At 36.3% G+C, this 21,937-nt stretch overlaps 1 protein-coding gene across 1 annotated transcript in view; it reads left to right on the forward strand.

Annotated features, from left to right (window-relative positions):
• The window catches only part of CHPT1 (choline phosphotransferase 1), a 35,012-nt gene that overhangs the window by 8,623 nt on the left and 4,452 nt on the right, over window positions 1–21,937 (forward strand). The window contains exons 2-7 of the mRNA XM_029206136.1: window positions 6,779–6,926; window positions 7,206–7,347; window positions 15,203–15,287; window positions 18,082–18,213; window positions 20,453–20,611; window positions 21,077–21,202. Coding sequence (XP_029061969.1) covers window positions 6,779–6,926; window positions 7,206–7,347; window positions 15,203–15,287; window positions 18,082–18,213; window positions 20,453–20,611; window positions 21,077–21,202 — 792 coding nt within the window. The remainder of the gene's footprint in view (window positions 1–6,778; window positions 6,927–7,205; window positions 7,348–15,202; window positions 15,288–18,081; window positions 18,214–20,452; window positions 20,612–21,076; window positions 21,203–21,937) is intronic.

The raw sequence follows: 21,937 nt of genomic DNA on the forward strand, positions 1-21,937 counted from the left end.
GTAAGAGAGTGGCCTCTCTTACTAAAGCAAAATAACTTGCAGGAGGTGAACATTCTAGAAGCAGGGCACAGAGTAGAGTGAGGCAAGCAGGCATGTGCACGACCCTGAGAGTAGTAAATGCCGCCTTAAATTCTGCAGCCACGGTGCCTTGCTTGCCTCACCCTAAATCCAGCCCTCTCTAGAAGGAGCTTCTGCAGGTAATGTAGAAGTAGCTTTGCTTTGGGGATCGTCCCTTTGATTCCTGTGGCTTTCCTATACTTGATTCCCAAGAAACAAGCTGTTTCTCCTTTAGAATTCTGGTTCAAGTGTGGATAAAACATGGCATTGTGGTGTATAGAAGGAGCTTTAAATCCCACTCCTGGTCGGTTTGACCTGGGCGAGGGTCCGACCACTTGGTTTCTGTGAAGCTAAAGAGCAGAGCAGATGTGAAAGCACCCAGCACAGTTGATGATGATAGATCTGCCCAGGGGATTCTCTTCATTCCCCTCTCCCTGCCTGTTTCCCTTGGCCCAGTGAGAGGCTGGCATTTTCAACAAGGATTCTAATAAGTACTAAAAGAGGTTTTTAAAAAGAATACAACTATTCACAGGAAATTTACAAAGAAAGAAGAATGCCTTTCAAAGTAAAGATTTCTAATGTCCTGAGAAAGCCCCCCCCCCCCCCCCCCCCCCGCCCCGGGGGGTTGGTTTGCCGGGCGTCCCCGCCCCCCCCCCCCCGCCCCCAGCTTGTAACCCGCCTTATTTCTTGAAGGTGGGTGTGCTCCTCTCAAATGCTGGCCTGCACCTGAGCTGAAGCCAAAGCTCGTGGTGAGGCAGTAAGCGGCTAGGGTCTTCCTGCTGGGCAGGACTGAGAATGACCCTACCCTTTGTGACCACCAAGCCTTTGGAGCCTCCCCAGCCTCGGTGACGGGAACCGTCCTTCTGTAAACAAGGAAGTGCCCCTGGCCACAGGTTCAGCTGTGTCACAGGCACATAATACGAGTTAGAGCCGTGTCAGATTAGCAGCCTATTAAAATTGCACGAGTTTAGCTTAAAAATCACTAGAATCACTCGACTGGGTACAAAGTCCACCTCTAACGCCATACCAGCGTTACATTTTTTCACATATGCCTGACCTGTCTTCTGATTTTCTTTCTTCCTACCTCTTATAAATGCAATTTCTATTTTTTATGGCGAGAGAAGTCAATTGATGTTTGGATAATTGAAATCTCCCTGTTACAAGGTGACCCAGTCGTTACTGATTATGTAATACCTTTTGCATCTGTATCAACTTATATCCAAAGCTATTTAAAGCAAAGAGACACTTTTTAAGGATGAAAATTCATATAAATAGGCATTGTATAGTTTCAGTATTTCCTAAATTTTAATTGAGGAAGATTTTTGCTTTTGTGTATTACCTGTGCTATTTTTTATTTACTGTTTTTCTTTACAGCAACTTTAAATCTACTCCTTTTTAAAGACTTACACGCGAAGCCTTAATATCTACAATCATAGATTTGATAGCTATGCTAGATAATTTTTAAATTAATATTTTCCAAAATACATTAAATAAAGACATAAGTATTAAAATGAGAATTTATCTATGAATCACCTGAAATTATCTTATATAGTATCAGAAATAATAACTAAAATATACTGAGCTCCTCCCATATGCCAGGCACTTTTCTAAGCCCTTGACATGTAATAATTCATTTAATTCTCACAGTGAGATAGGAACAGTGATTATTCCCATTTTTCATAAAGGGAAACTAAGGCACTGAGAGGTTAAGTGGCTCATCCAGCTCACTCAAGGATCAGGTGCAGGTGGAATGCAGAGTCTATACTCCTAACCACTCTGCAAGAAAAACCCAAGACATGTATTATTCCTTTTGGAAACCATTTTACCTGATAGGTTACCAGGTAACCTGTTAACCTGATCAGTTGATTTTAATCATCTAGTTATTTAGCTCTCATGGTATAAACAGCAGATTTTAAAAACAGAGAACATACCTCCTACTCTTGAGTGGATTCTAGTTCCATATTAAAGATGGGGCCTTAGAGACTACCTAGTCTAGCATCTTCATTTACAGAAAACCTAAGAATGTATTCCCCAAAATTCAGTATTCTAAGTTCTGAGCTGTAAGTAAAATTTGTCCAGTGAGCAGAAATGTCTTCACTGGGACTTCCCGGGTGGCACAGTGCTTAAGTACCCACCTGCCAATGCAGGGGACACAGGTTTGAGCCCTGGTCCAGGAAGATCCCACATGCCATGGAGCAGCTAAGCCCGTGAGCCACAACTACTGAGGCTGCGCTCTAGAGCCCGCAAGCCACAACTGGGTGCCTAGAGCCCGTGCTCCGCAACGAGAAGCCACTGCAATGAGAAGCCTGCGCACCGCAACAAAGAGTAGCCCCGCTCGCCGCAACTAGAGAAAGCCCACGCACAGCAACGAAGACCCAACACAGCCAAAAGAATATAGATAAATTCATTAATAATAAAAAAAAGAAATGTGTTCATTGATCACATTCTAAATCTTTTCGTCCTTTTCCTGATGTGTGTGCTCATTCAAACACGTATAAAAAGGGGTATAATACCCAGGATAAATAATTGATCTATATATGAGTGTTCTCTCTGATCCAGAGTTACTTTGAACAAGAATAATTGCCATACGGTCTGGTTCAAATCTCTGGTTTCTCTAATCCTTTATTTCAAGTAACTGGAAAAAGTAAAATATCCCAAATACTTAGTTGTATGCAGTTCTTTTTCAGTGATGTAACTGAAAAGCAATTTAAATGTATGAGTGTTTTTTTTTTAATGACTAGGGCTTATGATTGATCCTTAGTAATTATTTTGTTTTCTAGAATAAACTTATATAATAATCTTTCACACAGTCGTGTAAGATTCATCATTAGTGAGTTATTACTTAAATTGTGATATAGCCACATAATTGAATACCACGCAGTCATGTAAAAGAATGATATAGATCTTTATGCTTGACCTGGAAAGGTTTCTATGATGTAGTATAAAATTCCGATCTTAAAGGATACAGTAGATATTATAAAAATTATATAATTAAGAACTTTAAATATTAAGAATCTAATATGATCTGGAGAAGTTCCACTTTTTATATAGTCTCCTTCTGCAGAAGTATTCTGATATATTGCTTAAGACTTTGTAATCCACACCTGATTTTCCCATGCTTACATTTAAAATTTTTAAAAATAAGTTAACATGAAAACTAGAATTGAGTTGGGGTGGCCCTGTAGATCCTGCTTCCACCCAGAGTGTCTTCTGTAGTGACACCCACGTTAAGTAGACTCCTGGAAGGAAGGGGCATGCTGCTCCCGGCAAGTGGATCTCCCGGCTGGGGCCTGTTTTGCAGAGATAACAAGTGAGAAAAGAAGTTGAAAATTTGCAGACTGTTTCATAGCTCCCAGGTGGGAATGGAGGTGATGACAACAGAGTAAAGAGAAGATAGGTCCAGCTCCTGTGGCCTTGGGAAGACTGGAAAGATAGCGAACAAGCAGCTGGCGGACTGGTATGCCTTTCTGGGCTTAAGAGGAAAGAAGTGTCTCTCAGCTGCAGCGCTTTCCCACCCGTCTGGTTCACTGCACCTGGAATTGTATTATGGGGGCAGGAAAGTGCTTCTCAGCAGGTTTGAAAGAATAGGTAAGAATCCAGGTGGGAAGCTGCATCCAGTCTGTGTAGCCTGCAGCACGACCGATCTGATAGATCTACCATAGGGCGGGTCAGAAAACCTGGGTTTGATTCCTAGACCCAGTCTAGCTACTCTTCTCAATGGAACTTTATCACCCCTCCCTAAATTTCTCTTTTATCTGTAATGCAAAGAACATGATAATGCCTTGTCCGCCTTGTCTCTGTGGATTGCTGTATCAAATACAATAATGCATTTTTTAAATATTTATTTATTTATTTTTGGCTGCGTTGTGTCTTCGTTGCTGTGCGCAGGCTTTCTCTAGTTGTGATGAGCGGGGCTACTCTTCTTTGGGGTGCGTGGGCCTCTCATTGCGGTGGCTTCTCTTGTTGCAGAGCACGGGCTCTAGGTGCATGGGCTTCAGTAGTTGTGGTGCATGGGCTCAGTAGTTGTGGTTCGTGGGCTCTAGAGCGCAAGCTCAGTAGCTGTGGCACACGGGCTTAGTGGCTCTGCAGCACGTGGGATCTTCCCGGACCAGGGCTCGAACCCGTGTCCCCTGCATTGGCAGGCAGATGCTTAACTACTGTGCCACCAGGGAAGCCTTTCATAAGTCTTTTAAAGCAATTAATAGTGTAGTCATTAATACTGGGCATGTGATATTAACAAATGATGAAATGTTTATTGAAGTTCAAAGTAAACTTCTACTTACTTAGATTGAAGAATGAGGTAGCAGGTTGATTGGTATTTGCAGAATTACCACATAGACCATACATACATTGATATTTTAAAAACTATATTTGCCACTAAAAATATGCAAAACACAATTTAATGACAATAGCTAACTTTTTTTTTTTTTGGCCACTGTGTGCAGCTTACAGGATCTCAGTTCCCCAACTAGGGATTGAACCCGGGCCACAGAAGTGAAAGCCCAAAATCCTAACCACTAGGCCACCAGGGAACTCCCTACAATAGCTAACCTTATTGAGCACTTACTATGTGCCAGGCTCTGTGTAAAGAGCCATCTAAGAATATTTTTCATCAGATACAACTGCAAGTATTATTCACATCTTACAAATGAGATAACCAAAGTTTAGAGAGTTTAAATGACTTTCCCAGGGTCACTTGGCTATTAAATAACAGAGCCAAGAACTCAAACACAGATCTAACTTTAAAACCCTAGTCAACAATTTTGCTGTACTTCCTCTCTGAGACATAGAATTCTGGGTTGACCATTGCTATCGTCACACAGGTCCCTGAGGAAGTGGAGTACGTTTATAAAGTGCTGAAAGAAAAGAATGGTCATTTTTAAATCTTTTTTCTCTCTCTTGTTTAAATTGCATCATTTCTATTGATCTACCTTCAAGTTTACTCTTTCCTCTGCCATTATTATCTATGCTTCTGTATGTAATGTGTCTTTTTCCTCTGGCTTCTTTAATAATTTTCCCTTTATCACTGGTCTTCAGTGATTTGATTATGATGTGCCTTGGTGGGTTTTCAAAAAAAAACAAAAACTTATTCTGCTTGGGGTTTGTTGAGCTTCTTGGATATGTAAGTTTATAGATTTTTATCAAATTTGGAAATTTCCAGCCATCATTTTTTATTATACGTTTCATGTCCAACCCTCTTTCTTCTCTCCTTCTGAGATTTCAATTACATATATGTTAGACTACTGTAGTCTCACAGGTCACTGATGCCCAGTTCAATTATTTTTAGTCTTTTTATTTCTGTGCATGATTTTGGGTAGTTTCTGTCGGTACTCTGCAAGTTCACTGATCTTTTCTTCTGCACTGTCTAATACGCTGTTAATCTCATCTAGTATATTTTACATTGAAATATTGTACTCTCCATTTCTAGAGGTTACACTGTAGTCTTTCATGTTTTCCTCCACCTTCTTGAACACATGAGGCATATTTATAAGAACTTTTAATGTCCTCATCTGCAGATTTCATTATCTCTGTCATTCCTGGGCCTGGTTCTGTTGATTGATTTTACTCCTAGTTGTAGAGCATATTTCCCTGCTTCTTTGAATGACTAGTAATTTTTATTGGATGCCAAACATTGTGAATTTTACATTTTGGGGTACTAGGTTTGGTGGGGTATTCCTTTAAGATGTTGTACTTCGTGTTGGCTTTAGTTAAGTTACCTGGAATCAGTCAGATCCTTTTGAGGCTAGATTTTACATCTGTTAGGGCCTTTGGTCTAGGGCTAATTAACGCCCACTGCTAAGGCAATACACTTCTGAGAACTCTACCCAGTGCCCTAAGTATTACATGGTCTTACATGCTGTGCCTGGTGGGAACATAAACCATTCCCAGCTTTGTGTGGGCTTCAAGAATTGTTTGTCCAGTGGTTCTTTCCCTGGCCTTGGTTAGTAGTTTTGTCTCATTAGGCACAGGTCACTTCTCAGCCAAAGACTCTAGATCTCCACAGTTTGTGCCTCTCTCCTCTCCAGTGCTCTGCCACACAGATTCTAGCTGCCTTGACCTTCCTGACCTCTGCTGCGTTTCTCCTCAGCACAGCAGGATTGCTGGCCTCTGTTCCGGTTCCCCACTCCTGTACTGTGGCCTGGAGACTGCCTATAGGCACTAAGCTGGAGCAGTCACAGGGCTCAGGTCATTTGTTTCCCTTCTGTCAGGGATCACAGTGCTGCACTGCCTGCAGTGTCTGAAAATGGTTGTTTTATTTATTTTATTGCTTTTCTAGTTATACAAGATGGGAGAGTAAATCCAGCCCCTGATACTCCATCATGAAAGGAAGCTGGGGTCTGTGGTTTGTCTATAAGATCTTCTTTCATAGCAGAGACTTACTGAATAATTTCAAATCCGTGCCATATATGAATAGTGTTATATTAAAAGAGCTGTGGACTAAGAATCAAAATCAGGGTCCTAATCCTTGCTTGGTCATTTAACTTTCGGCCTTTCACAGTACGGACTTTTGTGACACGCTACCCAGATGACCTAGAGCAACTCACTTCTCAATTTAATTCTCATCTGTAGGAGGAAGGTTATAAATGTTCCTTGTAACACACTGAGGTGATACAAAGTACGAACATAAGAAAATGTGTCACTTGGCTTGGGTTGAGCTATTTTCAAACAGAAGCTAGCTTATTGTCACTCACCAGTCTTCACTGTTTACATTTCTTTTTAGGCACCGTACTGGACATACCTTTTATGTGCATTAGGGCTCTTTATCTACCAGTCACTGGATGCTATTGATGGGAAACAAGCCAGAAGAACAAATTCTTGTTCTCCTTTAGGGGAACTTTTTGACCATGGTTGTGACTCTCTTTCCACAGGTAAGGTTTTAGTGGAGGTTTTTTTCCTATAGTTGTTTTTTGTTTGTTTGTTTGTCTTTTAATGATGGCTTAAAAACTGAGCTGTTTGGTTTGTTTTGGTTTACAGTTGGAAGCAGTTTTGCACAGTGTATTTTGAAAGTCTGTTCAGGAATTTATTTTGTTTAGTGTGCCTTATTTTCATGCCAAGATTATGCACCTTAAAATTCTGTATTTCTAAACAGTCAATGGCAATTATTTAATTAATTATTTTAAATTCTTAATGGTTCTTGTTTCTTTCAGTTTTTATGGCAGTTGGAGCTTCAATTGCTGTTCGCTTAGGAACGTATCCTGACTGGTTGTTTTTCTGCTCTTTTATTGGGATGTTCATGTTTTATTGTGCTCACTGGCAGACTTATGTTTCAGGCGTGTTGAGGTTTGGAAAGTAAGTATGTATTTTAAGTTGTACATTTAAAAATATAATCAAATTCATTTTCACTATCTGTCATACTTCATTTATCCATAGTAAGGGGGACAAAGTGTCAATCAGGAGTTCAAGTTACCTTTTAACGTATTGAAGCATCCATAAATGCTACACCTTAATTTTAATCTCTCAGGTATTTTTCATGTTATAGGTACATATTTGATGATAATTGTATTTATTTCCCTCTTCTCCAACTTACTAACCCAAGTTTACATTAGACAGGAGAAAGAGAAAAATAAGGGACCTGAATAATATAGAAAAAGGATATGCAGTACTTTAAAAAGTAGCATTTACAGCAAAGGAAAGAATAAACGAGACGAAAAGACAACCCTCAGAATGGAAGAAAATATTTGCAAATGAAGCAACTGACAAAGGATTAATCTCCAAAATATACAAGCAGCTCATGCAGCTCAATATCAAAAAAACAAACAACCCAATCCAAAAATGGGCAGAAGACCTAAATAGACATTTCTCCAAAGAAGACATACAGATGGCAAAGAAGCACATGAAAGGATGCTCAACATCACTAATCCTTAGAGAAATGCAAATCGAAACTACAATGAGATATCATCTCACACCGGTCAGAATGGCCATCATCCAAAAATCTAAAAACAATAAATGCTGGAGAGGGTGTGGAGAAAAGGGAACCCTCTTGCACTGTTGGTGGAAATGTAAATTGATACAACCACTGTGGAGAACAGTATGGAGGTTCCTTAAAAAACTACGAATAGAACTACCATATGACCCAGCAATCCCACTACTGGGCATATACCCTGAGAAAACCATAATTCAAAGAGTCATGTACCAAAATGTTCATTGCAGCTCTATTTACAATAGTCCGGAGATGGAAGCAACCTAAGTGTCCATTGACAGATGAATGGATAAAGAAGATGTGGCACATATATACAATGGAATATTACTCAGCCATATAAAGATACGAAATTGAGTTATTTGTAGTGAGGTGGATGGACCTAGAATCTGCTGTACAGAGTGAAGTAAGTCAGAAAGAGAAAAACAAATACCATATGCTAACACATATATATGGAATCTAAAAAAAGAAAAAATGGTACTGGCGAACCTAGGGCCAGGACAGAAACAAAGACACAGATATAGGGAATGGACTTAAGGACACGGGGAGGGGGAAGGGTAAGCGGGGATGAAGTGAGAGAGCGGCATTGATATATATACACTACCAAATGTAAAATAGATAGCTAGTGGGAAGCAGTTGCATAGCACAGGGAGATCAGCTCTGTGCTTTGTGACCACCTAGAGGGGTGGGATAGGGAGGGTGGGAGGGAGACGCAAGAGGGAGGGGATATGGGGATATAAGTATACGTACAACTGATTCACTTTGTTATACAGCAAAAACTAACACAACATTGTAAAGCAATTATACTCCAATAAAGATGTTAAAAAGTAAAAAAAAGCATTTGGCTTATGTGATAAAATAATGAGATATGGAATCTAAAGGTCCTTTTTGGTCAAATTTTTGTGTGTCCAGAAAGGGTAACCCCTTTACAGCAGTCACCAACAACAGTAATCATGAGACTCTCAGCTGTGGTAGACTGTTGATGAGATGATGTAATAACATTGTAATATTTGCCCCGATGCCTCATTCTTAGACACCAGGAAATAGTGCACAAGGCAGGAACTCTGTTCTCTATCCCTCTTTCCATCAGCTCCCTTTCTGCCTGGTCCTTTAATAGCTGTCTGCCATTGGCTCATTCTCTGCTTTGGCTTCCCCGTCTACTGATTCTTTTTAGCCACACTTTATTGCTGCATGGGAAAAACAGTAGCTCTGAAAAAAATCTCTGATAATGATAAATGAAAGAAGCTCAAAACTACGGATCGTTATCAGAGTGAAGGCCTTTGGCAATTTTCCACATTGACTCTAAATTAGGGAATAGTCACAGCTATCACCTCTTGAGCACTTGCATGGTTCTGGCATTGTACTCAGCGCTTTACATGCCTTATCTCATTTATTCCTCACATTAATCCTGTAAGGGTATTACCGCCACTGTACCAATGAGGCAGAGAGGTTCTGTAACTTCCTTATACTGCTAAAAAGTGTAGGGCCAGGGTTAAAACTCAAGTCTCCAAACCCCACACTCTTAACGACTGCTGCTCAGTACTGTGGGATTATCAATGTATTAGGTACTGTGGAAGGATACAAAATACATTTTTAAAAAATCCGTTTAAGGAACTATATAGTATACTGTGTTAAAGGGATAGGATAATACTTCTGTGACACTGCTAATACAGTCCATAACCATGTGAAAAATGACCTGCTTTAGGTTTCCATAGCACTGAAGAAATCCTAAGTAAGGAGAAGCTGGCTGTAGGCTGAATTCGTTTAGGAAAGCTTTTATGGAAAATGTGAGTCTTCAGCTGATTCTTTACCTACTGGTCAAGAACCCAAGGATCAAATTCCCAGGCTAGGGAATTCCCTGGCGGTCCAGTGGTTAGGACTTGGCGCTTTCACTACTGGGGCCTGTGTTCAATCCCTGGCCAGAGACCTAAGATCCTGCAAGCCGAGCAGCCAAAAAACAAAAAAGCCAGGCTGAAAATTCAAGGCAAGAATGTAAAATTAAGAATCTGTACCTATGTATAGATTAAAATAGGCTAAAACAGAAACATAGCTTTGCAAAGTCTAATGCATTTTAGTTAATATGGTGAACTTGCTATGGTAAACTGGAGTCATATAACAATGCAATGTTCTGGTTAATTGTTATTTAATGACAAATGCAATGTTCTGGTTAATTGTTGTTGTTATTTAATGACTTCGACTTTACCTTTCTGGCTTATAACTTCATTAAAAATCTTTCTGAAATGAATCAGTTCACATTCCTGGCCCAGTTGTATATTTTATACTCATTTGCTATTGACTGAGAGCCTAATGTGTGCCTAGAACTGCACATACGAAGATGAGTCACTTGCCGATGGAATATGCCAGACAGATTGGGGTAAAAGCATTCTAGGCAGGAGCATGAGGAAAGGAAGTACTCAGAACATTAGCGGAATGGCTGTTATGGTTGAGCACCATGCATGTCACGGACTGGAGGAGATCCTGCAGTGCCCAGGGGTCAACCATGTAAAATACTTACTCTGTATGGCACAGATCCTAATCTGTGTATTTTTTCACTTTACCAAAGTAAAGATGCCATTGAGCATTGAGTAGGATACATTGGTTCCAGCTTAACACTATAAGAAGGATCTGTATGTAGGACATCAACCAAGCCTCTGGAAATGCTTACAAACTCAGTCAGTATCAATTGTTGACTAGGACATATTTCCTGAAAATCTGTCAATTTTTGAGAGGTTTAATTTTTATGGTGTTTATGTTATTAGAATACAGATAAATGATACAGATATATGAAACCAGGCTAAACAATCTCAGAATCTACTGTGGAAATTTGTTTTATGAATGTATTCTTGGTTTAAGCCTACTTAACGTGGTTTCCCTTGTTCTGAAAGACTGAAGAAAAATATGCCAAATGAGAGCTTAATTGGACTAAAAAACTTACTACATTTTGCTGTTTAATTTTTTTCCAATTTTCAAAGACCTTTAAGTTATTTATTACTATTGCTCCTGTTTTAAGTTTACTAGTGAAAAGCATAGGCTCTAGAATCAGATTGGGTAGAATCAAATTCTGTCTCCAAGATACCAGTTGTTTGACCACAAATAAATTATTTAACCTCAGTTTCTTCATCTGTAAAATGAGAATAATCATAATTGTGTTAAAAGGTTATTGTAAAGATTAAATAATAATGTATATAAAGGACTTAGTACAGAATCTGGAGGACAGAAGTACTCAGTAATAAGGTTAGCATTATCATGACATATCCTTTAATTTAATTCAATTTCTTTTGTATGTTTACTCTGAGTGACATTAAAAAGTAACTCTTACTAAAAGAAAATCAGATGTCATGTATTAATCAGTAAGTTACTGATAAGGAACTAATTTCATAAGGAAATAAGCATACAGAAGAAACTGAGTTAAAATAAATTTGAGGATGGAAGGTCAATATAATTTGAGTGATTTTATTGAATACTGATATAATATTTTTACAATGAATTTTAATAAATATTTTTGCAGTATTCATACAAATATTTATTAAGCATCTGGTATATGCCAGGCCTTGTTCTAGGTTCTAGGGTAACATGAGTAAACAAAATATGAGTAAACAAAACAGACAAAAATCCCTGCCCCCCTTGGAGTTTATGTTCTAATATGGGAGACAGACAATAAAGCAAGCTAAACAAGTAAATACTGCACATAACACATTAGCTAGTGAGTGGTAAGTGCTCTGTCATGAACTGTAAAGAGTCTGGGATTTTACCCTTACAAGCTTCCGAGTGAGCCGGTTAATGTTTCATGAATGCTGAGAGAAGACACAAAACTCCTCGGTCAGAGGCAGAGGACAACTTTATAACTCAGGGCAAAAGCAGCAGCCTAAGGTTCAGGTTCATGCCGGCTTCCCTTGCTCCACTCCCAAGTCCCATGGGGTCATGCGGTGGGACTGGATGAATGCCTGCACATGTGGTGGGTGGCATTATGGGAGAGGAACACTGAGGGATCTGTTGCTTTTATAGTAAGTGGAAGCAAGCCTGCTCTTTGCAGGGAGATGTAACCTCATCCTTCAAGGTTGCTCACTGCATACACAGCCCTGAGAAATGGCCCGGGTAAAGAGTGCTCAGGATCTTGGATTCCTTGCACACCCCACAGGAACATGCAGGGATGCTCAGGGTTCATGGCAGAGTGCCTCTCCTAACTGTATGAAGAAAAATTAAACAGAGAAGGAAGAGAGTTACTAAATACTATTCTGTTTTTCTTATGAACATTAAAATACTGTTTTATACTGTTTCATAGAACAGAAAAAGAAATACTATTCTATTTTACTTGTAGATATTTTGTTATATGTTTTATCTCCTGAAAATATGTAGATTTTATTACAAATATGAATTTGTTATCTTGAATAAGATAATTTAAATGACAAAACATTAATAACTATCTCAAACTATAATTTTCAACTTTTAATTAAGGATTTTTTAAAGTTAATCAGTGATATATTAGTATTTTCCTTAGTATAGTTAGTGAAATAATTTACAGGATAACAGTTAAAATCTGTCCCTATATTAATGCTTGCCATGTGAGATAAGGCATATCTTATTTATAGCATATTTGCTCCCATGTATCAAGGGTCTGCTTCCATGCAATTCAATATAGCAAACAATCCTTAAAGTTTAATTAAAAAATCTAAACCAAGTCCAATGTTGACTTGTATTATGTGGTACTTTGTTATTTACATGTGAATATTTAGACTCGGTGTTAATTTTCTCTTCTTTCAAAATCCTTAGAATTTCCATATGGTATTATGTCCATTTTTCCACATATTTGTGGTAAAGAACTAATTTCTACCCCGCCCGCCCCCCAAATCCATCATGGAGAGATAACATGCAATTAAAAAATTAAAAAACAGACTTACAAAATGCAGTCCCCAATATTTCATTCAATTCAAGAGATACAAAATTACTCTATCAAACTATGATGAAAGTTTCTAAATGCTTACTCTCAATTTCTATACTTATTGCAGACTGTAACAAACCCTAGACCACACTTTGAAGAGCACTGTTGTAGATTGTTCTCTATAATAGTTTGAGAATGTACCTACACCATATCCCCAGTATCCATCTTTCTTGGATTTTTTATGTCTTTGGATTTACTTTTTAAAATCTTGGACCCCCTAATGAGTTCTCTAAGTTTGTAAATTGTTATACAGATTATTCTTTTATTTGTCTAATATATCTTTCAAGCTTCAACTGGCTCTTCATATTTCAGATATTTAAGGATTTTGTTAGTGATTCCACCCTTTTTACCATATTCTTTCAGCTTTCTTTTTTCCAGACTCAAGAATTGTCATTTAACATACATGCATGAACACCAACATTCTTCATTGTAAAGAAAAAAATTACTGAGAAAAAATAAAAATTTCCAAAATAAATTGTCATTTATTTAGTTTATCCTTAAAAGGCAGAGAGGAAGAATGAAGCTTTCAGTTTAATTTAAAATCTGTGGTGTGAATGATGCATATGTGAAACCAAGGTTCCTAGCTCAATCCCTGTATGTGTCATTTAGTTCAGAGAAAGTTCTATAATTTCTGTCAGCTTTTCTAGTTGCTTCTGGTCACTAATCATATCCTGGAAAAATTATGGATCAACTTAATGTAATTCTACCACTGTTACTGGAAAAAGAGTGCACAATTCTAATAATAAATCATAGGTGTAGTAGCAAGAATGTTGGCTCTGGAGTCTTTTTACTGTAGTAATATCCCCTGTTTCAATACAGGCATGAAAAAATCATTTCAATTTCCCCTTCCGAAAAAACAGGCATAATTTATAGTTCATAAGACTCATAACTGATCTTAGTAAATGTTATTACTTTTCCTCCTTTTTCTCCACAAAATACCGTACATTGTATTATTACATTTACCTTTTTCAACTAACTTGACTATTTCTCCATGCAGCCTGGAGGCCTTGGTTTGCCCAGCACTGATCTTACAAATACTGGATGTTATTATTTTCCTTTTATTTATGCGTTAATGTTCCATTCACCTTCTCCTTCTAAATGCCCCCAAAATAACTCAGTTGGGAAGTCTTTTCTTCTATATCTGGATCTGTTCCTTACATTTCTTATATTTGCAGAACAATAAGTATTCCTCTAGCATCTAAAAACTCCAGGGCATCCAAATGGAGATGCAAAGTAGGTAGACAGATATAAAAATTTGGAGCTTGGAAAAAAAAGATGTGGATTAGGAGAAACGGATTTAGAGGTCATTAGCATATAGATGGTAGTCTTAGGTATACATGTAATACTCAGAGAATCTAAAAAGAGAAAAGAGGAATTCTGGAAACAGTAGCATTTAAGATGTGGAGGAAGGAGCCTGGGAAGAGCTTCCAGCAAGCTAGGAGAATCACGAGAGAACGTGGCAATAAAAACATAGCAAAGCATTTCAAGAAAAAGGGAGTGATCAGCATTTTAAATATTGAGAGGAGTTATGCGAGATAGTAACTGAAATGTATCCCTTGCATTCAACAAATTGAAAGTCACTGTTTACCTTAAACAGTTTTAATAGAATGGGGCCAAAAACTGGACTATAATGGATTAAGCAGCAAATATGAAGAGAGGAGGAAATTACAAATGTGGACTACTTCTCAGCCTGTTTTTGGAGCAAAGCAGAGGAGTTGATAGCTGCAGGGGATGCAGATTAGAGACTGATGTTGGTTTAGTGGGTTTTTGAAAGAAGTTTGTTTATATATAGGGGGAAAATGTCTGTGGAAACCAAAAAACTATAATGACTATTAGTAACATAATGAGAAAAACTGTTGTAATTTTCCCTACTTTTTAAATGAAATTGACTTGAGAGTGTTTAAGAATTTGCCTTAAATCATCTGGTTGTTTTTATATTATCATAATTTTTCCTGATTACAAGAGTAATACATGATTGTTATTAAAAAATTCAAACTTTGTAGAAGTATGTAAAGTAGAAGATAAAAGCCTTCTGTAATCTCAGTGATAACTGTTATTAGCAATTTTATATATGATATACAAGTTTTTTACCTATATGTAAGTGCATTGTTCTGTAGGCTTTTTCACTTAACAGTGTAGTTAATTGATAATTCAGTGATGAAACTAAAGGTAAAAATAAACTAAGCCTATAGAGATTTTTACATCTTTTGATTTTAATATAAGGTTATTTAAGCTTCATATTTAGGAATTTGATTTACAAACATCTGTTCTTTATCTTTCCTCTTTAGAGTGGATGTAACTGAAATTCAGGTAGCTTTAGTGATCATCTTTGTGTTGTCTACATTTGGAGGAGCAACAATGTGGGACTATACGGTAAATCTGAGGATTTAAATTTATATTTAAGTACTTTAAAAATATTTAGGAAAAATATTGCATTGTTAATTTTCTTCAGAAATCCTTGGAGTTGTATTTAATAGTCATTCCATTTCTTAACCTTTTTTCTTCATTTTATAATTTTACTATTCTATATACCTTATTACAGCATGAATATACTACCCTATGCATGAATGTACTACCACATAAAAGAAAACGACCCCATTTCCCTAATATAAAATTAAACAGACTAGTTGAACTACCTTTTCAGGCCAAAACTTATCTCATAAAATAGATACATAAAACGTAAATTCAGTAAAATATTTTATGTTTGAAACTTGTCCCTCAATATTAGGAAAGTAAAGTTGCTAATTTGCATTTTTTATAACCTACTATAGTGAAGTTTCCCATGTTAAGGAGTGTTTTTATTTTCTGCGTGGTTGGAGACCTCAGTATTTTGATAAAAGCTGATTCTCAGGAGGCCACTGTTATAAATTCATGCTTTGTATAGGCAGAAAATTTATGAAGAAACTATTCTGTCTCTACAACCTAAGTTTACAGTATTGGCTGACTAAAACTTCATGCCCAGAGAGTTAAGAATAGTAATAAGGATAATATCAATAGTCAACAACTAATACTTACTCAACATTTACTGTGTTCCTAAATATTTTACTATCACTGTTTTCATCTGACCCTCAGAACAACCCTGTGAAATAGATACTGTCATTTTTGTGTTTTATAAATAAGTCTTAGAATGATTAAGTAATTTGTCCAATGACACATAACTAGTAAGTAAGTACTGGAGCTGATTCCAGACTCTGTTTTTAATCACTAAGCTATATAACCCTGGTAAAAATAGTAAGAGATACAAAAATAAACATACTCTTACCATAGCATCCAGCAACTATGCTTCTTGGTATTTACCCAAATAAGTTAAAAATTATGTCTATGCAGGGAATTCCCTGGCAGTCCAGCGGTTAGGACTCTGTGCTTTCACTGCCGTGGGCCCAGGTTCAATCCCTGGTCAGGGAACTAAAATCCCACAAGCTGCATGGCACAGCCAAAAAAAAAAATTATGCCTTTGCAAAAACCTGAATACAGGTATTTATAGCAGCTTTATTCATAATTGCCAGAACTTGGAAGCAAGTCCTTCAGTAGATGTCCTCTAGTGGGTGAATGGATAAACTATGGTACATCCAGGCAATGGAATTGTATTCAGTGTTAAAAAGAAAGAGCTATCAAGCCATGAAAAGACACGGAGGAAACGTAAATGCATGTTATTTAGTGAAAGAAGCCACTCTGCAAAGGCTCCATTTTGTATGATTCCAATCATACGATATTCTGGAAAAGGCAAAATGATGGAGACAGTGAAAAGACCTGCTATTGCCAGAAGTTATGGGGTTAAGGAGGGATAAATGGAGAAAGTCCAGGGGATTTTTAGGGCAGTGAAACTATTCTGTGTGATACTATAATGGTGGATACCTGTCCACCTGTCATTATGCATTTGTCATTTATGCATTATGCATTGTCATAGAACGTACAACACCAAGAGTGAACCCTAATATATACTATGGACGTTAGGTGATAATGATGTGTCAGTGTAGGTTCATGGATTGTAACACATGGATTGTATCACTCTGGTGGAGGATGTTGATAAGTGGGGAAGCATGTGTGTATGAGTGCAGGGAGTATATGGGAACTCTGTGTACTTTCCGTACAGTTTTGCTGTGAACCTAAAATTGCTTTAAAAATTAAGTCTGTTTTTCAAAAATTGTAAGAGATTTCCCTGTGGCATTTAGTTTCAGAATTGCCAATCACAGTTCATATCACTAGGCTCAGAAATAGACTTTGAGCATATTTTTAAGTAGAGGAACATTCCCTGAGATATTCATATTCCTTCTTATCATGTAAGAATAAATAATAGAATCAAGGATACATAGGCCTCTAAAATATGCTAGAGGGATGTGATGTGTCTTTCATGGTACCTGTTCAGCCAGTACCCATTAGAAGGGGAATGTGGACTTAGAGGCAGTTAGGCAACTCTGGTCATTGTCAGATGTGGTGTTTTAAATTTGGAATTCTGATTTGGTTATACTGGGGAAGAATTTAATTTTAAAATCATTTCATTCAGTGTTTTGGCAATACCATAGGAAGAAAGCATACCTACTTATTCTCATCAATAAGAATACTTAATTTAGATATAGATCTTCTAATTTTAATTGCTGATCTGTAGTTTCCACAAATTTTGGTGCAGTATTTCAAAGTATATTTTCAATACACAATAGCCTACAGCTTTTGGCAATTCATTGTTACTGTCTTTTAAATCCTTTGCTGCCTTTGGAAGTTTTCTTGAACAGCAATTGACCAACAGGTAAATATATATTGCTAGAGATTTAATCCTGGATATTAACTACACAAAACTTTTGCATGCATACACGTTTGTCACCTTCATGATGCAGACCATGGTGTCTGACTGTCCTGTGATGCTGCCTTTTAGACGTACTAAAGTCAAGTGAACTATCCTTTTTCATGTTTCTTTAAGTCAGATGAAGGCTTGTGAGATGAAATACTTCATCCCACTTATTTAAATAGACTTACCTGGATTTTTCACTTTAAGAGATAAAACCATTAAAAGAAAAGTTACCACTTCAGGTTACATTCCAGAAGTTAAGGTTTGATTATAAGAAAAAGAATAGCTTATTGTACAGGGCTGTATCATAATGCTTCTTTACTTTTTAACAGGAAAAGAAATTCTATTTTCTTAATGATGTGTTTCTTTCCTCTACCCTTAAAGATACCTGTTCTAGAAATAAAATTGAAGATCTTACCAGTTCTCGGAGTAGTAGGTGGAGCAATATTTTCCTGTTCAAATTATTTCCATGTTATCCTCCATGGTGGTGTTGGCAAGAATGGATCCACTATAGCAGTAAGACATTAATTTCATCATCATTCAGTATTAATTTTATGATCAATTTTCTTTTCACCCAGCTACAGAGATACTAAAAATATGACAAAGTTCAAGAATAGGGAAGGAAACTAAATATCTTAAAAGAATTCTTTTTCGGCACATAACACAAAAGCACTTTTAAAACAGTTTAGACTGATGTTAAAGAGTCTTTCCTCCTTCTACAGCCTTTCTCAGAGTAGACTTCCGTGACATTCGATTTAATCATCTGCTCTTTCATTACTGGTCATAATCAAGAGTTGCCATTTGTCTTCTTGCTCGTTGTGCCTGGCCCTGATAGAGGAGAGGAGGAGGAGGACGGAATGAGTTCCTGGTTGAATGTCAGGAAAGCTGCCAAAGGTCATGGTTTCACATATGGGGCAATTTATTAGTCATGATGTAAATTTTACTGAAATTTCACTGAAATGTATTTTTTAAAACTATCCTAATATTCTAAAAGGTAAACATTTTAACCTCAGTTCTGGAGTCGGTACAACTTGTATTTGTGTTCTTTACACTTTGCTCATCTATAATTCTTTTGTATTTATTCATATTTGTTTTTTAAAACTTCTTCAATACTTTTACACAGGAAAGAGGCAGAAAGGAATTCTGCCCTGTTTTTTAACAAATATAACATAATATCCATGTGTTTAAAAAAACATATTGTCATCTTCAAGGTAGTTGATCACAAGAAGATAAGTACTTATTCCAGTGATGCCATCTTCTGTCAAAACATTCTTGGAATGCCTTTAAGCTATAGTTCATTCTCTCTAATTTCTTCAGTGCTGTAGTTCAAAATTTCTATCTTTTAAGGGTGGGTTTGATTTTGAGAAAAATCAAAGTCATTTGAAGCTAGGTCTAATAAATAAGAGGAGTAAAAACATGAAATATAGCATTTTTAGTTTAAAAAAAGACTCATTCTCTTAAATGACTTATAAATTGGCTCTTAAGGCTATTTCAAAGGAATCCACATAATTCATAAATTATCAATCTTTATGAATATATTTTATATACATAATTCAAAGGCAAAGTATTAAACTCACTTAGATACATAAGTTCTGATATATTTGGAAATTTTCATTTGTTGTGTTTTGAGGTGTCTTGTCAGTTAACCTCAGAATTGCTTTAGAAATGTTAAAGTATTCTGCATAAGATGCTTAAGAATACTTTTTGCTTGACCATGGACGATAAAATAGAATACTTGCAGGAACAGGAGCTCCACTAAAGATGATGAGATCTAGTGATGATCAGTGTCCACTTTAGAATATTTTACTAAGACATAATTCATTAAATGTTTGAAGGAAGACAAGAAATCAAACACTATGTCTAAGGAGTGGTTGATTTCAAACTCTTAAACTGGTGGTTTTCCAACTTTTTTAGCAGCAGATTTCCTTGAATAAAATTTACAGAACCAAAGTACAGGTAAAAGCACTGTTTTAATAATCCAAATATTTATAACATTACTATATAGTATAGTGTTTTATTAAGGTATGATTTTGTAATATTTATAATATTATTCATGTAATTTTATAGTAAGTTCTAATTTATAACATATAGACTTAATAAACAAGAATAAGCCTGCTTTAATGGATACATTTAAATTGGTGGTTATATATTTAGTAAGCCTTAAAATCAAATTTATTTCAATATTTTGTTTAGGATAAGCAGTGCTGAGAGCATCCTGATTTGCATAGATAAAAATGTAATGGGTCGGGTTGTACAATGTTACGTAAGAGGGCATTTGTAGTCTAAATGCAAAAGGCAGGGGCAGGGGTGGGATACTGGTATAGAGAGAGACCAGGGCAGATTTAAACTCCTCCTAATCAGTGATTAAGATTGTGAAAAAGTGGCAGGTTAAGCTTTATTTCAATATCTGCACAAAAATATGTTAACTTGGCAACTGGAGTGTTGATGGCCTTCAGCATGGTAAAATTTGGTATGGGATAAATCATGTTATTTTTTTAGTGGTTATTAGTTTAAAATGTGTGTTCATATAAAATTGGAACCAAACATCTAAGCACTGTATTACCTCTGTGTAACCCTAGGTTTCTGTGGAAGTTTGAAAAGCATGGCTAAGGTCTGTATACTCCTTTAGGCCATACATTATCATACTCTTCTCTAGGTCTCTAGATCCTAACACAAAATAGATGCTTAGAAAATATTTGCATTGTAATAAATGCATTTTTAAAATTTGGTGCTGATTTTCTGCTTTATCCATTAGGGTACCAGTGTCTTGTCACCTGGACTCCACATAGGAATAATTATTTTACTGGCAATAATGATCTATAAAAAGTCAGCAACTAATTTGTTTGAAAAGCATCCTTGTCTTTATACCCTAATGTTTGGATGTGTCTTTGCTAAAATCTCACAGAAATTGGTGGTAAGAAATTCTTTTAATTTATGATTCATGGTATAAATATGTACTTGTTCCTCAAACACAAAGCTGGAAACTATTTCATACAATGGGTAGGTTTTTTATGGTGTTATCATCACAATAAATAGTTAGCTCTTTGTGCTCCAAGTAATACTGTAAATGAATGTTAGATTCAGAGACAGACTCCTTAGTATAGTAAGTTCTTTTAATTATTTGTTTAGCAATGATTATCAATTATAACTTTCTGATATCAAGGAATTTAAATATTAGAAACTTTAATAAGCTACCCAGTCATGAATTTGAGAAATTTTAGATTCAGTATTCCCATATCAAATGTGAGATTAAATAAATGGTCTCTTTATCCTTATTTGTCTTAATAGTAAATTAAAGTTCTAGGTAATTCTATCCTGAAACTAAAAGCTAAAACATTTAAAATTTAATGGTGAAATTATTTTGTTTACTTTTTTATAGATAGCTCACATGACCAAAAGTGAACTGTATCTTCAAGACACTGTCTTTCTTGGCCCAGGTCTTTTATTTTTAGACCAGTACTTTAATAATTTTGTAGATGAATATGTTGTTCTATGGATAGCAATGGTAAGTGCTTTTTTGGTAAGATTTTTATTTATTTTTAACAAATATCAGATAATACTATGCTTAAATGAGTCATTTCAGTGAGATATCAGGTAGCCTGACTTTCTAATCTATACAGTAACTGTTTCTGAACATTTAAAATTACTTCTTTAAAGCTTGCTTTATATTGTGTTTGAAAATGGCCCACATATCTGGAGATCAGGGTTCCAACAACCTAAATCCTTAAAAACACAACTGTGTACCTTAAAAGAATAGTACCAAAAAAACAGTACTAAGATGTCAAAAATCACTTCAACTCTCTGGCAAAGGACTACAGACATGTATTACTGTCTGACATATTTAATCCAGCTTGTTAGAATTATTATGAGCTTATAGCAGATAACAGGTAAATTAAATGTAGTTGGTGTTAGCAGAGGTGGGCACTATTGTATCAAGAACTGTCAGCTAATACTGAGGAAACAAAACAAAACAGAACAGACAGTACTACCCAGTACAAGGTTCTGGGACCATTTTATGCTAGAAGTAAGCAATGCTACGTATCTGTATGGCCCTTGAGGATAGTGCAAAATTTATATTAATAATGATGCCTCTTATCAAGCAAATTAAATTCTCATTAATTGCATCCTGCTTAAAAAGTGATTTGGATAATACATATATTAATTTCTGTTCAAAATGATTATAAAATAGAATTATGGTGCATAAGAGAGAAGCTTTAGCCATCTGAGGAAAAGAAAATCA

The sequence above is a fragment of the Monodon monoceros genome, unplaced genomic scaffold (genome assembly GCF_005190385.1).
Source record: "Monodon monoceros isolate NGI ecotype Baffin Bay Population unplaced genomic scaffold, NGI_Narwhal_1 Super_Scaffold_6, whole genome shotgun sequence".
NCBI lineage: Eukaryota > Metazoa > Chordata > Mammalia > Artiodactyla > Monodontidae > Monodon > Monodon monoceros.